The 17,095-nt window shown below is 40.3% G+C and overlaps 1 protein-coding gene and 1 long non-coding RNA gene across 7 annotated transcripts in view; one reads left to right on the plus strand and one right to left on the minus strand.

Moving 5' to 3' along the window:
* Positions 1–103, minus strand: part of LOC114009658 (uncharacterized) — an 11,188-nt gene extending 11,085 nt beyond the window's left edge. Inside the window, exon 1 of the long non-coding RNA XR_003551046.1 lies at positions 42–103. This is a non-coding gene — a long non-coding RNA (uncharacterized LOC114009658). The remainder of the gene's footprint in view (positions 1–41) is intronic.
* The window catches only part of FRY (FRY microtubule binding protein), a 505,649-nt gene that overhangs the window by 188,457 nt on the left and 300,097 nt on the right, over positions 1–17,095 (plus strand). The window contains exon 1 of one of the 6 annotated variants that reach the window (XM_027775683.1): positions 15,592–16,686. The exons of 4 other annotated variants lie outside the window; for them this stretch is intronic. In XM_027775683.1, coding sequence (XP_027631484.1) covers positions 16,617–16,686 — 70 coding nt within the window. In that variant the 5' untranslated portion in view covers positions 15,592–16,616. Of the gene's footprint in view, positions 1–15,591; positions 16,687–17,095 lie in introns of those variants that run through there. One more of the 6 variants, XM_006158436.3, reaches the window with a different exon arrangement.

Here is a 17,095-nt window from a genome sequence, read left to right on the forward strand (position 1 = left end):
TCAAGCACTGAGAAATGTGTGACTATTTCCCTCCCACTTACTTTCCTTGGCTTTTCGCCTCCCTTTGCTGCCAGCTCATTCTCCATCATGCGTCTCTTCAACAAAATGGCACTTTGTTCAAACGGATATCTCATAGCCTGAAAAATAGGAGCAGTGTTTGCCTGCAGAAGATTAAAGACCTACAGAAGCCAGGGTGAAGTCCCTGATGAGCTCTGATTCCCAGCCTAGGGTGAGATTGGCTCCTTTATTCACTTACCCACATATCTGTCCTTTCAGTACTTAAGGACATCAAGAAGTTCGTGAATAAGTAGAATTAAAGTATGAGCTTATTTGGGTGCAAAAATAAATTTGAAATTCATGCATAGTTTTTCATAATGTGCATTTTCCATGAAATTTTTGAAGGTCCCTCATATTTGCGTGCCTACTATTTGCTGTGTTTACTGTGTTCACCCAGTGTCCTAGGACACTGGAGTAAAATAAACATGGGATCTGCCAAATAAAATTGATAGTCCAAAGCAGATTGAAAAGTAATTATACAGAGGCCAACTAATGGCATGATAGTTGAGGTGGCTGGATCCCACATGGCCTACTAGGTGGCTGAGTCCCATACTTTGTGGCTTAAAAAGCAAACCAAATTTGTATGCCCAAAATCCTGAGAGGAGAATGGGAGAGAAGGAATTTCAGAGTGTCCATGTCTCCCTCCCCACCCCCAGCAGAGTGTGATTTCTCACTGTCTCTCTCTCTCTCTCTCTCTCTGGTGAGTACACACTCCCTATAACAATTTTTTAAATGACTTGAGACTATTTTAAAAAATAGAAAAGAATTATACAATAAGTAAATATCTGCAAATTGTGATAAGTGCCATCAAATAAATGCAACAATAAGAAACTAATACTGGCTCTAGATTTAGACTAGTGAATCAAGGAAAAGTTTCCCTGAGGAAGGAATGTCTAGACTGATAGAAGGACAAACAAAATTTAGCCAAGGGAAGAGAAGAGTAAAGAGCCCCTGGCAGGTGGAATGGCACTGCGAAGGCCCTGAGTTAGAGAAGTCCACGGTGACTGGAAATGTGAAAAATGAGACTGGATAGGGAAGCAGGACCAGCCATTCCAAACCTGGACAGTCAGGAGGACATGAGGTTATGGAAGCAAAGAAAAGAGAGTTTCAAGAGGAAATGAGGGCAGCATGTAAAGACAGCTGCATTGAGGCACTACGTGATGATTGGGAAGCGAGGAAGACAAGGCAAGAATTAGGATGAAATATGGGATACGAGGGAGGCTTTTGTTTTATTATTGACTTTTAAGAATAGAAGTATTGAATATGCTTCTATAAATGTGGGGAAGATCTCATAGAAAGGGAAAGATTAAGAGCCAAGAGACCAATAGGCATATGGTCCCTGGGAAGGAGGAGGAAGGAGATGGAGATAGGGTCAGGAGACAGGCAAAGGTGGCTTTGTAGATTTGGTGGCAGAAAAATGAAGGTGTTCCTACTGGTGCTGTTCAGGAGGCAGTATCAGCCCAGAGAATGGAATGGGTGGAGGAAAGCTGGAAGGCAGAGTGGAAAATGGCAGAAATGACTGTTACAGAGTGAGGGATACTCACTTGCTCCTGGGGTGTGGAGGCGGCTGCCCTGGACATATTTGCAGAGTTTCCTTTTTCTGATCACCACCTGCTCCATTGTCCCTGTCTGTGCTCTGGGACTTCAAAAAGTTCATGAAGAAAAATGGCAATAAAGTATGAGTTATTTTGTGCAAAATATTTTTAATTCCATGAATAGCTTTTTCATAATGTGCGTTTCCCATGAACTATTTTAAGCACTCCTTGTACATAAGAATGGTGATCTAATTGCCTGTGTTTTTCTAATGCTAAAGTTGTACCACTATACAGATTTTCCTACAGATCCCAAGTATTTTGGTACAGGAGCAAGAGCTTTCTACTCTGGTAATTTTACTCCCTACAAATTAATTTCATGATCCTTCCTTCTTTCCTCACTTACCTTTGGCTTCATAATTTGAAAAGCCCAGGATTTTGTATGTGTCTTTTCTGGTTGTTTCTTGTAACTACATTTACATCTCTCAGCTTTCCATTCCATTTCTCTTTTTCTTTTTTCTTTCCTTCAGTTTTTGCTATAGGCTGCATATACTCTCCAGGGAGAGAGAGAAAGAGAGAGAGATCATGCACCTGGCATGATTTTCAAGCTACCAGGTCCAGGACACAAGCCACATAGCCATGTGGGATATAGCCACCTTAATCTCCATGCCACCTGCTGGCCTTCCATTCCATTATAATAGAACACATGAGGCTGGAATATTTCATGCAAGCTCACTTGCAAAAATATCCAAATACTTTGCCTTATTTATTTCTTGGCATCTCTTCTCTCAGTCAATCAGTCAAGAAACTTTAGCCAACATTTGTGGCAATAACTGCAATGTCTAGCAGGTCTTTTCTTTCCGTCCCTTCCCACTGCTGTTCTACACCTGGCAGCCCTGCTGCTTATGTCTTCACTTTGTATTATGCTGAGTTTCTGTCCTGTGTGCGATGCTGTACTCTCTCTTCTCCTTTTCATAATCACTCCAGATCCCTGCTGCTTTGCTCTGGGTACCCACTGTCTTTTCCTTTCTTCCAATGGCAATGTGAAGTAGGAAGAGCCCTCTTATAGGTAGGAGTCATTTTGTTTGGAGTTCGTAAGTTCATAACCAAGTATCTTTAGCATTCAGGAGGATGAGGATGGGAACCAACCTTCGTAAGCATCACCTATATTAGATGTATTTGTTGTGCTACCTAATATTAACCCTAATTAAAGTTATTCTGCAGTAGGGAGTGTTGTTCTTATTTTGTAGACGGGTAAACCAACCTGAGAAAGATTCAGTGACTTGGGGAATATTTCAGCGCTAGGACTAGAAAACATCCTTCTTCTCTGCCTGAAATGCAAGGTAGCTCATGGCTACCACTGTGAAGTATCTAGAACTCACGAGATACACATCTCAGGTGAGACGTGGGCCTTGGGTGGACGTCACATATTAACCTGCCTCTATGGTGTGGTGCTGTGTGTGTCTGAGCAGACATTTGTAGGACTGGAGTCCAGACAAAAGGCCCCTTCACCACTAGGTGGAGACATAGCATCATCACAAGTAGGTGCAATGCAAGCATCACCTGGAAGATCTGCCTTCAAGAGTGAGGACATACAAACTTTTTAAAAACTACATAATTAGTTTAGGTGAGAAAACTTGTCATTAACCGTTTTTAAGTGACCATTCAGTGACATTTTATGTGTTCACTATGTTGCGCCCCAAGTCTGTGAATCTAGTTCTGAAACATTTCCATCACTCCCAAATAAAACTACCCTTAACCGTTCAGCAGATTCTCCCCTTCTACCCTTCCTGTAGCTCTAGACAACAGCCGGCTTGTGTTCCTTCCCTGAACAGGAGTGACCTGTTCTGTATATTTTTTATAAAGAGAATCATACATTATGTGAATTTTTTGTGTCTAATTTTTTCAATTTAGCATGTTTTTGAGGTTTATCCATGCCTTTGCATGTATTCAAGCTTCATTCTTTTTTTTTTTATGGCTGAATGTCCCACTGTTTGTTTATTAACACATTTTGTTTATTTATTTATCCCTTAATGGACGTTCTGTTTGGCTCCTGTGAATAATTCTGCTAGGAACATAGGTATATGTACTTTGAATTCCTGTTTTCACTTTTTTTGTATATTTATCTAGGAGTAGAATTTTACGGTCAGGTGATAATTGCATGTTTGTCGCTTTGAAGAACCATCAAACTATTTCCATAGCATTTAAACAGTTTCTGCATGCTCCCTAGCAATGTATGAGGATTTCAAACTTGCTTTTTAGAGAGAGATTTTTGCTCTAGGGTGCATATAGTCACCAGAGAGACAGAGAAACAGAAAGTGAGAAATCACCCCCCAGGCAGGATGGCCACAGCGCAGTCCCTTCTCCTCCATTCTCCTCTACCAAGAGGAGAGGAGAACAGTAACTTGGCCTGAGGTTTTAAGCTGCCGAGTCTGGTACTCCAACTGTGGTCAACTATGTGGGAGTCCAGTGACGTAACCATTACAGCATCTTCTGGTCCCAGGATTTCAAACATTTTAAACCATGACTCACAATAAGAAATACAGTTTACATTACAACTCAATATTCACTTGTGTGTATGAGTGCATATAAAATGGAAGTTTCGTGAAACAGTACTAACCCATATTGAATGTAATATACTCTAGTGTAGCCCATCCTATGCTGTTCATTAAAGAAATATTCTGGTTTTGATATACAAAATTAATTCCATAACTCAGAAAAGTTAAATTGTAAAAATAGGATTAGCTAGTAAAACCAGAGTACTAGTCTAACTGTATATAATAATATAATAAAGCTTCTCTCCATTTGGATGGTGACAGAATTCAGGAGATCTTTTATTAACTAGAAATTGTATCTATATAGAAGTTCTTTGGGGGAGTTTACTTTGTGAGGATGATATTTTACATATTGTATTCTCACACACGGACAACTGAGATCACACCCAAGTGTAAATTACACTGCACATGCTTGGCACAGTGTGAAGATGGGAATTGGCTGGTTCTATAGTCAAGCAACAACCTCGAGGGCAAGTATTGTGCCTGTGGTTTGTGGGAAAGGTCCAGTGATACATGTTGTTATTATTTGCTGAAGGGTTCTATTCTTTAAATATCACTTAATATTTCATAGTAGAGTAATATACTGAAGAGTATGTGAGGACACAGAAAGAGCAAATGATGGGACAAGATAGAGAAAGAAGTAAAATCAATAAAGTTGAAAGTGCGGGAAGCTTCTCAAATGTGCAGCAGCTGTTTATGGGCATCTTCATGCCTCATCGGAAACTGCCAGCTCTCCTGGAAGGCATGGTGTCTTGGGGGACAGCAGAGAGTGATGGTGAAACTCATACTCTTGAGCAAGTCGGTGGGTAGGACTGAAGCGGTTCATGGACTTTGGTGAGAAAATATTGTATTTACTTCTCACTAACCTCTAGCTGAAATTATATTTTCTTCAATTACAAAACCAGACAATAAACTACGATAGTATTAGTAGGGCCTGTGACTTTGCTACCTATTGTAATTGCAGATATTTTCTTCACATTACGGCTACCTTAGGTATATTTCAATATTATTTATGCTCATTAGTTTATTTTAAACCTCTTATAATTATTATATCTGTCTCTGTATCATGTCATTTAATGTGTTATTCAAGAAGTAGGTTTATGCAATACCATTATTTTGTGGTTTTAAAAATAAATAACTGTATTTCAGAATAATTACTTTTCTTTGTAATCCTATGTATTTTATTTTATGTATGTAAATATGATGCAAATACTCTTCTGAGAAGGAGCCCATAGGTTTTTTGGCCAAAGTGTCAAAAGGGATCATGGCACAAAAATAGTTAGGAATCTCCTGAAGCCACATAATCCAATAAGGGGGGCATTAGCCACTCATAGCTGCTGTGCACTTGGAACGTAAGCAGACCAAATTTAGATGCTCTATAAAATATACACTGGGGGGACCAGCAGTTGGCATAATGGCTATGTTGCTGGACTCCCATGTAGTCAACCGCGGTTCGAGTCCTGGACCTGGTGGTTTAAATTCGCACTGGGCACATGTGCATGCGTGCCCAAGATCCTCAGAGGAGAATGGAGGAGAAAGGATTGCAGCATGGCCATCCCCCCGGGGGTGATTTCTCGCTTTCTGTCTCTCTGTCTCTGTCCTTCTGGCAAGCACACGTGCCATATAGCAAAAACCTTTCAAAAAAAAATAATAATACACACTGGGTTTTAAATATTTAGTTAAAAAAAAGATTAGGTATCTCACTAATAATTTTTATATTTGTTACATGTTGAAATGATAACATCTTTGTGTAAAACTATATTATTAGAGTTCATTTCACCCAATTATTTTTAGTTATTTTATTAAAAAAATCTTTGGGACCAGCAGTTGGCGTATTGGCAATTTTGCTGGGCTCTCATGTAGTCAACCGCAGTTCAAGTCCCGGACCCAGTGGCTTAAACTCACACCGGCTGCATATGTGTGTCCAAGATCCCGAGAGGAAAATGGAGGAGAAGGGATTGTGGCATGGCCATCTCCCCTGGGGGGTGATTTCTCGCTTTCTGTCTCTCTGTCTCTTTCTATCTTTTTGGGGAACACATGTGCCCTAGAGCAAAAACCTCTCCAAAAAAAACTTTAAATTGCATGTGTGCCTTGCATGACCTTTTTGTTGAGTATCGCTGGCCCAGCATCAGATCTCGTTTTCAATGTCAGCTCTAACCCATGACCAGCAATAATTATCATCATTGTTTTTATGTCATTACTCTGCACGTCCTTGCTGAGGGCCCCCATACGTTTCAGTTTCCTTATCTGTAAGAGTAGATATAAAAGCAAAGGAGATATTTATTCCAGATTCAGCCTTTTTACTAATATATCCTCTCTATCAGAAATGCCCACCAACATGTTTATTCAGAAGACCAAGTGAAGTCCTATGTCCATGTCTTTTTCTTCCTCTTCTGCTACCCATTGTTTTAAGGAACACATCTAAATTATTTATGTGAAAAGTGATATACAAACGACTTAAGAATTATAACCCAAGTAAATTTTCTAAAATAATTTTAAAGGATATGGAAAAGTGAAAACTCCCTTGGGGAACAAAGAAGGTGGAAAACAAGGCTTGAGGCCGGGTGGAGTAGTTATCCTAGTGCAGTTGCCACCCATCCTGTATTTATCCAGAGAGGCTGGAGTGGCATTTGGAGACAACTCAGGCAAACCACCAGCACATTCCAGGAGTTGGTGAAAGGCCACTTAATGAACAGGGCAGCCCTGGCATGCCCCTTAACCAAAAACTGAAAGTCCAGCAGTTTGTTACAACGATCAGAAAGGTGCTGGTGTGTTTCTTTATTAAGGCTGAAGGGTTGGGAAGGGAAACTCACTCTTTTGCTTGTTAGGTTCTTAGACTGATGGAGCCCTGAGCATCTAATATTAGTGCTCTGGGAATACAAAGCCCTTTCATCTACACAATCTCCTTTGAGATCATGAAACAACTTTCTGTAAAGGGCAGTTAGGATATTATCACATGTACTTTATAAATGAAAAAGGACTAGGTCTAGGTCAGACACACAGCTAAGTGGGTCACTGGCTAGTACTGAGTAATAGGGGCTGAGTAATAGGGCTTGGGTTTCTCCATGGGTAACATCAAGGGTCACAATCATGACTCTCCACCCCATTTCCCCTAGACTTCTCAGAGTAACTTCTGCAAAGATCATTCCTCTGGACCTCACTGCAGACTCCGAAACTGAGCCCTGCTGTTGGGATTGCTCTCCCTGCAGCCTGCTAAGCTGCTGTCTTCCATCATTCAGGCAGTTTCTGACAGCCCCACCCTCCCACACAAAGCCCTGTCTGTCTGGTCAAAGTTGGGTGGCTACTTCCCACCCCTTCTGAAAACACGCCTTGCAAGACTTTCTCTGTCTTCCAAAGTATACTTGCCCCTTCACAGTTACATTTTCTAATACATTTGAACTGTGCCTGTGGGTGGAAAAGGTGAGGTATGTGCTTCTCTGCTTCACCATAGTTGGGCTGAGACCACAGTCTCTGAAAGGCAGGAACCACGAGGTCTGTACCAGACAGCCCCGTGAACAGATGGTCATGTTAAAGACTTTGAAGGTGAAATCAGTGATGCTCAGTGAGGTGGACACTTCTGTTTTAAGCATTAGCTCAAAATGAAGTGATACTGTATGTACCTTTAATTCCTTAGTTCCCTTGACCTCAAGCTCAGTGTTAATATCCTGGCTTTCAGCTGTTGTTTATCCCTGGTTTACAAAACTCATCTCCTTGTTCGTTTTCCTCTGAGCCGAACAGAGCACTTTGATACTGCCTCATTAATTTCACAGTAGATGACTTGATCATTTTCAAGTCATGATTTGATTTATCTCTTTCTATTGAATAATTGCCAGTTAATTTTTGGCCCTGTTTTAGTCAGTTTTCTTGCCAGTAGACCAGTGTGTGCTTTCATTGGATACTCTTAATACAACTGTATCAAAACCTAATTGAGAAGGGGCCAGATGGTGATGCAGCAGCACAACACTGCACTCTGCAAGGCAGTCCCACATGGGAATGTTCCTGGTTCAAGTCCTGCCTGAATACACAGGACACATCTTTACCAATGACCTGGAACTGGCTAAAGGCTAGAAGTGGATCACAGCATCAGGACCTTTTTAGGGGCGCTATCTCTCTCTCTCACTCATGGATATTTGTTTTCTCCCGTTACAATGAGCCAGACGATTGAATGGGAAGTCAGAAGAGAGACCAATTTTTCATTTTACCAGTTATGAAGGTGCTAGAGGTTCAGACCTGGTTTACCTGGTGCCCTCATTCCAATTCGTCCTCATGCTGTCTCAGTACATTTCGGAGCAGAGCCCAGCAGGTGTGCCCCTGCTCAGCTTTGTCCCAACAGGCCCTCTGAAATACAGCCCAGAATAAGGCCTCAACATTAAGAGCACAGTACATATCAAGTCTCCTACCCTACTCTAGATGTAAAAAAGCCTTGCGTGGCAATGGGCATATGGAAGGTGTCTTCCCTGTGTAGTGGAAGTGCAAGTGGGGTGGGTTCCAGATTTTCTGTCTCCTACTCCTGCTGCCACTTTTCAGTGTCTTTATTGGCTTACCTAACTTAGATCTTTCAAGGGTGTCATTGTGCTAGACTAACTTCCAGTTCCTTTGTCGGGACCCTCAGTTCCTTGTTAAACTTCTTTGTAGATGAGCTCAGTAGGAAAGAAAAAGTGGTTTTTTAATGAAAACAATTTAGGACACATGGTTTTTCCTGATTACATCTGAATCTGTACAATAACAAGTTCTGTTTTAATGAATTTCTGTTGCATTCAGAAAATTTAAATGTATTTTAACTCATTAAAAAAATATTTGCAGTGGATAATAATAGAGTAAATGTTTTCAAAATGTGGAATCTATTTTTGTAAAAATGTATGTATGTGGGTTGGATTTTTTTTAGGGAATGATTATTGTGTTTCATGCTTTCGATGGGAACATTTGTGCGACATCATTTCCTATGTTTTTTTCTGATATTTGTTAGAATGAAATAAATTAGCCTAAATTGTATTTCTAAATTAGATCAAAAAGAAGTTTTTTTATTTATCTCAACACTTTTTTTTAAGATTATCTCTAAAAGACCTCGTATACTCTTGTTCAGAAAATAATGCCCTTTCTTCTTACTTGTCACTATGGATCTCAGCTCCTGTCTTTCTAGCTCCATCCAGGGGACACTAAATTTAATTTGGAACAGTTCTTTTTACAATACAATGCATAATAGTGGAAATATAAAATAGTTCATGCTTTTTTTTGAATTTGAAACTTCTGATCAAAATTGATAAAGCAATTTTTTTCCTTCCATTAAGTGATTTCCCTGTGTTTATTCAGGATGCTAGTGAAACATATCTCTTCTGCTTAATGCATTCTGTGTATAAACGTACATGTTACTCTGTGACAGTAATTACATGAGAGTACCCATGTGAACGCATCCACAGGGAAAAGGGAGTAAATTCCAGTCCTAACCCAATCAACTCAATCAGATGCTTTAGAAACATTAGGTAATGGCTCTTGATGTTGGCAAGCTTCCAGACTGTTTGTCTAGCTTGGTTTTCACATTTTTTGAACTCCACCCATTTTGTATCTTGAAAACTTATCCAAAATGCTAAGAAAGAGTGAATGAAATATGAATTAAAACGCAAACTGATTGTTCTTCTGATGCACATTTTTCCCCACAGACAACAGATAATAGGCATGCGTGACAAGCCTATTCCTTCACTTAACATGTTTATTGCATGAGAACTTACTGTGTACAGGGAGCATGGGCATGCACATTCGAGTTAAACACAGCTCTTTTGGAGGGACAGAGAAGGCAGATGATATAACAGGAATCAAGGCAGGAGCAGGGTAAATGGCATAGATTGTGAAATGTAATCCACACACCCTTTACTGTCCTCATTCAACTCTGCTACTTGGCAGCCTAAGGTGACCAGTTGGTCACTCTATTCTTGAAACACTCTGCTTTCTCGGTTCCTACTGAACCCAGGCTACCACCAGCCAATATAGTATCTTGGTTACAAATAGGCACCCCTTCCTCTGGATTGAGCACTGGCCTGATGCACTTCCACATCAGGTGGACACAGCTCATCATCACTACATTGTTAGAGAGTACAATTTAGACAAGATTTCTGTCCTCACTTGCCCCACACCTCCACTCCAGGTCAGGAGTCCTTATAGAGACCATGACTTGTACAGTGAATCAAATTAATGTGAAAGTAATGGTATTCTTCTCTAGCTTCCTTTAGAATGGGGCTACCACCTCCAGGAAACAATTCTTCATCTAGGTAATGCATGGCAGGATGGTAGTAAGTAGCTGGGGAGGCCAGTGGGTCTTGAAACACCTGTTTGTGATAAGGATGCTGTTAGCACCTCTTCCTGAACTTTCTCTAAAGAAATTGTTTACTGTGGGGACCAGTGGATGGCGTTATGGTTATGTCACTGGACTCCCACGTAATCAGCCACAGTTAAGTCCTGGGCCCAGTAGCTTAAAACTCAAACCAGGCGTATGTGTGTGTGTGTCCAAAATCTCAAGAGGAGAATGGAGGAGAATGGATTGTGTGGTGGCCATACCCCAAGGGGGTGATTTCTCACTTTTCTGTCTCTCTCTGGCCAGTGCACACACCCTATACCAAAAATCTCTTAAAAAAAAAAAAGAAAGAAATTGTTAACTATGATCCTTACCTTGATTGTGACTTTAAAAAAATAATAATAAATAATAATAATAATATTAAGCTAAATGGCTCAGATTCTAAAATTTGCTAGACCTAAACTCTACTATACAACTGACTTTATTTTATACCTCATAAGCCTCTAATTTCTCATCTGTAAAATGGCGCTAGTAAGAGTACTTTATAGGTTTAAGGTAAGAATTAAATATGATAACTAATATGTGTTCTAGCATAATATTAATATTCAGCAAGTGTAAATGGTTCCATTAATTGCTATCACTTATTTCAGGTTTGCATTCTGACTTTTTTTCCACTTTCTGATACCATTTCCCAAGACCCTTCACATTTTCTGAATTACTGCTCATTTCTCTTATCCATCAACATCTATGCCTAATTCCTTGCTTAAATATTTATTGTTTGATGGCCAAAGACCATACCAAAAAAAAAAAATTCTCTACATAACTAATGATCTGGGAAATGCAAATCAAAACCACAATAAGATATCTCACCCTAGTTAGAATGGCTATTATCCAAAAAATAACAAAATACTGGTGAGGATGCAGAGAAAGGGAAACTCTTTTACATTGTGAGTGGGAATATAGATTAGTATAGCCATTATGGAAAACAATATGGAGGTTCTTCAAAATACTAAAAATAGAACTGCGGTATGACCCAGCAATCCCACTTCTAGGCATGTAGCCAAAGGAAAGGAAAGCAGTATGTGTAGAGATAGCTGCACCCCGATGTTTGTGTTCACAGTAGCCAAGGTATGAAATCAACCTCAATGTCCATCAACAGATGAGCGTATATTTAGCCATAAGAAAAAAAGCACAAAATCCTATCATTTGTGACATCATGGATCAGTCAGGAGGACATCCCTGAAGGTTAAATGTTAATGAAATGTTAGATGAAATAAGCCAGGCAATGAAAGACAAAGACTACATTTTCTGTCCCATATATGGAATCTAAACAAGTTGGCCTCATAGAAATAAGGAGCAGAACAATGGTTAGTAACTAGAGGCTGAGAAGTCTAGGGGAGGAGTGGATAGAGAGATGTCAATTAACTGATACAAAATTATAGACAGGTAAGTGGAACAAGTTCTTGTGTTCTATAGTACAGTAGGGTAATGATAGTTGACAACAATTTATATCTCAGATTAGCCAAAGAAGAGATTTTTAAGTGTTCCCAACACAAAGTAATAACAAATGTTTGAAGTGATAGATATGCTGATTACCCTACTTTGATCATTACTCATTGTATTCTTCTCTGAAAAATCACTTGTACCTTACAAATACATACCAGTGATTGTATGCCAATTAAAAATTAAAAGGTTAAGAAAGGGGCCAACAGGTGGCATAGTAGCTGTGGCACTGGAATCCCACATGGCTGACCACAGTTCAAATCCTGGACCTGGCGTGTTGAAACTCATGCTGGACGCATGTGTGTGCATGTGTGTGTCTAAAATCCCAACAGGAGAATGAAGAGAATTGATTGCAGTGTGGTCATTTCCCCAGGGGGTGAATTTTCAATTTCTGTCTCTATGTGACTCAGTGAGTGCACTGGCCTATAGCAAAAATGTCTCTTTAAAAAAGAAAAGTTAAGAAAATGTATTGTCCATTCTCAGATTGTTAGGGAAGGATCCTTCATTTTACTGGTCCAAAAGCTGAGATAGCTATAGGTCATCTTAAATGACAACCGAAGTCATGTGGCAAGTCAGGGACAAATTCAGATTTTATCATATTTTAAAGTCCCTCTGTCCAGGTCTACATTTTTTATAAGCCCTCAGAGAAGAGACAAAAGGATAAATGTTTTATCCAAGCTTGCAGCAGGTGTCATTCTATTTGAATTGAAGGCCTTTCAACAAAACAAAAGGCCTTTTCTGCTCTTTTACAATATATGCTCTCTTTAAAGGTACTCGAATGAGAAAAAAAAAAAAAAAAGCATACACTAGAAAAGATTTCAGGTTCTAACAGACAGAAACTGGGCTCTTAGTTGCTGATTCACTTTTCACAGAGAAAATCAGATGCCATCAAAAACATTCTTTGCTAAATAACATTTAAATTTTTATGATAGTTTCCCTTGAAATATATATGAGTAGTATTCTCAGCAAGTTAGTATGCTTAAAGTAGTACTGAAAACTTTTAAAAGCCAGTTAAGATCTCTTTTATATCAACAGAGAATCTCTCTGTATGTTTGAATAACAATATAGAATAATATGTTTGGTTCAGCTGATTTTAAATGTGTCCAAATTGCTATTCCCAAGTAGTTCAAAAGTAGTATAGCTTTTAAGTCACTTAAGTAGTACAGAAATATATTTAACTTAAAAAACATTCTATTCAGAGACACTAAGGGTTAATTAATAACAATATAGCTAAATTTAATGAAGTGTTTCCTATACACAAGACACTCTGCTGAGCACTTTTCATAAACAATGTCATTTATTCTTTTCAACAACTGTGGAAAGTAGATACAACTGCTATTCCCATTTTACAGATGAGAAAACTAAGGCTTAGCAAGGTTAATAACTTGGCTTAGATCGTGATGCTAGTAAGGACTGGTGCCAGGAGGGAAACTGGAGCCCTGCATTGAGGGCCCAGTGATTATTCATTCTTAGGCATCGTATGTCCTCCCTGTTCATTCATTACTGTCTAATGTGAAAGAGGCACCAGATAAAATCGGTTTGGGTCTCAAGTTTATTTTCAGGGGCTGATGCCATAGACTAGTGGTTAAAGAGGCCAGATCCCACATGGCCAACCATGGTTCGAATCTTGCCCTGGCAGTTTGAAAAACATGCTGGACTGTGTGGGGGTACCCAAAATCCTGATGGAAAAAATGGAGAAGGAACAGCAGCATTACCATGCCACTCTGAGGGGATGCTTTCTCCCTTTCTCTCTCTGGCAAGTGCACATGCCCTCTGACAATTGGGAGAAAATTGTATTCAGATGTAATTTTTCAAGGTAAAAATGTTTGGGTCCTATTTTACCTAGAATCCATACATTCAGAATACAGATGATAACAGAAAATTAGCTCATCAACTCTAATACATGTATGAATTAAAAAGAAGTCAGTCTGATGAGAGATTCTCTGAGAATAAAGTGCTTTGAGTGGAATTGAGAATCTGGTCGAGTGCTTGCCTTTTGTATAAGTATAAGGAGTTTGAAAGGCTCATTATATTGATAAAGTGTCTTAGGACATTTCAGGACATATCTCTAAAAGTTCTACTTAGTGTTGAATTTTTAAAAATTCTTTTCGTTAGATATAAAATCTTTTCCTTTTCATTTCTCAAATGAACTGTTAATCTACGAAGTCCAATTAGTGTGTTGATTTGGGAGGTTGTCTAACATTTGTTATATTACAAATTATTAGCATGATCTAGAATTCTTTTGGAAAACATTAATCCTAAATGTCCCAAGATGAATGAGATGGTTGGCCCAATCCCACCTACTCAGACATAGCCTGTCATTACTAAAATACAATACTCTTATTTAATCCACGAGTTAAAGCTAAATGATAACGTGAAACAAAGCTAAATGAAGTCAGGACACCTGATACCAAGAATTCATGAAGTAAAAAGCCATTGTACAGCAAGGAATCTAATACTTTGGCTTCTTACCATTTTAATACAAATAAAATAAGCTTTATTGGGCCCAGTGATTCTTAGAAATTAGAGGTTTGAAAAACATTCCTTGTGAGTCTGTGTCATTCTGTAAACAAGCAGACTAAGCAGTTCGCATCGTCCCCTTAGGGTGCACACATTCGGGCTCAGGCAGACGCCCTCAAAAAGACCTCATTTCTGGGAGGAAGTGGCACAAATGTAGATTTCACTGTGTCCATGAAAGAAAGGGAAGAAAAGGCCTAAGCAAACGTCTTCTTGGGTTGGAGCTTCCTGCTGCAAAAAGGCTGTCAGATGGGGCTTTGTAAAACGTCGCTGCAGCCAGATGCAGGGTGCAGCCCTGCCTACCGCAGCGCGCTGCAGTTGTGTACATTTCAGGGACAGACACAAGGGGAAGTAGCAGCCAGAGCACACCCAGGCTGCAAACTGGGAGCCTTTCCGAAGATCCAGGAGCCACAGCAGCGGGGGCACTGCTCATGCCCTCTGACAATTGGGAGAAAATTGTATTCAGATGTAATTTTTCAAGGTAAAAATGTTTGGGTCCTATTTTACCTAGAATCCATACATTCAGAATACAGATGATAACAGAAAATTAGCTCATCAACTCTAATACATGTATGAATTAAAAAGAAGTCAGTCTGATGAGAGATTCTCTGAGAATAAAGTGCTTTGAGTGGAATTGAGAATCTGGTCGAGTGCTTGCCTTTTGTATAAGTATAAGGAGTTTGAAAGGCTCATTATATTGATAAAGTGTCTTAGGACATTTCAGGACATATCTCTAAAAGTTCTACTTAGTGTTGAATTTTTAAAAATTCTTTTCGTTAGATATAAAATCTTTTCCTTTTCATTTCTCAAATGAACTGTTAATCTACGAAGTCCAATTAGTGTGTTGATTTGGGAGGTTGTCTAACATTTGTTATATTACAAATTATTAGCATGATCTAGAATTCTTTTGGAAAACATTAATCCTAAATGTCCCAAGATGAATGAGATGGTTGGCCCAATCCCACCTACTCAGACATAGCCTGTCATTACTAAAATACAATACTCTTATTTAATCCACGAGTTAAAGCTAAATGATAACGTGAAACAAAGCTAAATGAAGTCAGGACACCTGATACCAAGAATTCATGAAGTAAAAAGCCATTGTACAGCAAGGAATCTAATACTTTGGCTTCTTACCATTTTAATACAAATAAAATAAGCTTTATTGGGCCCAGTGATTCTTAGAAATTAGAGGTTTGAAAAACATTCCTTGTGAGTCTGTGTCATTCTGTAAACAAGCAGACTAAGCAGTTCGCATCGTCCCCTTAGGGTGCACACATTCGGGCTCAGGCAGACGCCCTCAAAAAGACCTCATTTCTGGGAGGAAGTGGCACAAATGTAGATTTCACTGTGTCCATGAAAGAAAGGGAAGAAAAGGCCTAAGCAAACGTCTTCTTGGGTTGGAGCTTCCTGCTGCAAAAAGGCTGTCAGATGGGGCTTTGTAAAACGTCGCTGCAGCCAGATGCAGGGTGCAGCCCTGCCTACCGCAGCGCGCTGCAGTTGTGTACATTTCAGGGACAGACACAAGGGGAAGTAGCAGCCAGAGCACACCCAGGCTGCAAACTGGGAGCCTTTCCGAAGATCCAGGAGCCACAGCAGCGGGGACATTGCTCCACCAGCCAAGGCGGAGGCTGAGTGGCGCTCAGGTTGAGACAGTGGGCAGGGGCGGGGGGCGGCGTTCGCAGCCCATCCCTCGGCCGGGTGGTGTGGGCAGGGAGGCTGCCGGTGCCTTGTCGGGGAGACGGGCCAAGAAATCCTCTCTCCTTGGAGAAAGCGGATCACAGTTCAGGTGGGGACTTCTCGGTACCGTACCTGGCTCGAACAGAGCATGTGGGCGGCCGGCAGCAGGCATTTCTGCTTATGGCAGCCCAGAAATGAAAGCAGCGGCGGCGGCCGCCTGTGAGGGCTGCAGGGAAATCAGCGCCCAGCAAATAAGAAGCAAGTCCTGGACCCGGAGGAGGAGGAGCGGCCGAGCATCTCTCTCCCGCTCCTCGGTGTCCTTTAAATGAGGACTCCCGGCCAACGCCAGAGGTGGATCTGCAGAACCTCCTTCTCCGCTCCTGACCCCCCGCTTACATCACTAACCTGTGACAGGCACATCTCCACGCCCGGTACCTGCACCTCCAGCGGCTCCCGGTCCTAGGAGCCTCTTTGTATGCTGCAGACATGGCCAGCCAGCAGGATTCGGGCTTCTTTGAGATCAGTATCAAATATTTACTGAAATCCTGGAGTAATAGTGAGTAATAGAAAATAACCTTTTTGTTTGTTTGCTTGCTGGATGTTGCATAAGGTTGGAGAAATAAAATCTCAACTGGACACATATGTTTGTAAGCCAAGGAAGTTTTTTTTTTCCCCCTGCTTCCATCTGCTGAGAAAATCAAATTGTCAGAGACGGAACCAGTTTTTCTTAATGTAAAGGCTGCAATGGAATTACAGTAGATTTTGTTTGATTAAATTGTCAAGTGAGATGGCCCTTCAGACTGGTGAAGCGCAGGATCGGGTATTCAGGGCTGTATTTCCTGCCTCGATGTTGATGTGTTTGGGCTTTATCTAAATATTTTGTGAAGTGTGATTTAATCAAAGGGGTGTGGCAGGGTTTCAGAGTACTTAGTAATTGTTTTATTAGGGTATTGTCTTTAAAGAGA

Source organism: Tupaia chinensis, unplaced genomic scaffold, assembly GCF_000334495.1.
Source record: "Tupaia chinensis unplaced genomic scaffold, TupChi_1.0 Scaffold000597_1, whole genome shotgun sequence".
Classification (NCBI taxonomy): domain Eukaryota; kingdom Metazoa; phylum Chordata; class Mammalia; order Scandentia; family Tupaiidae; genus Tupaia; species Tupaia belangeri.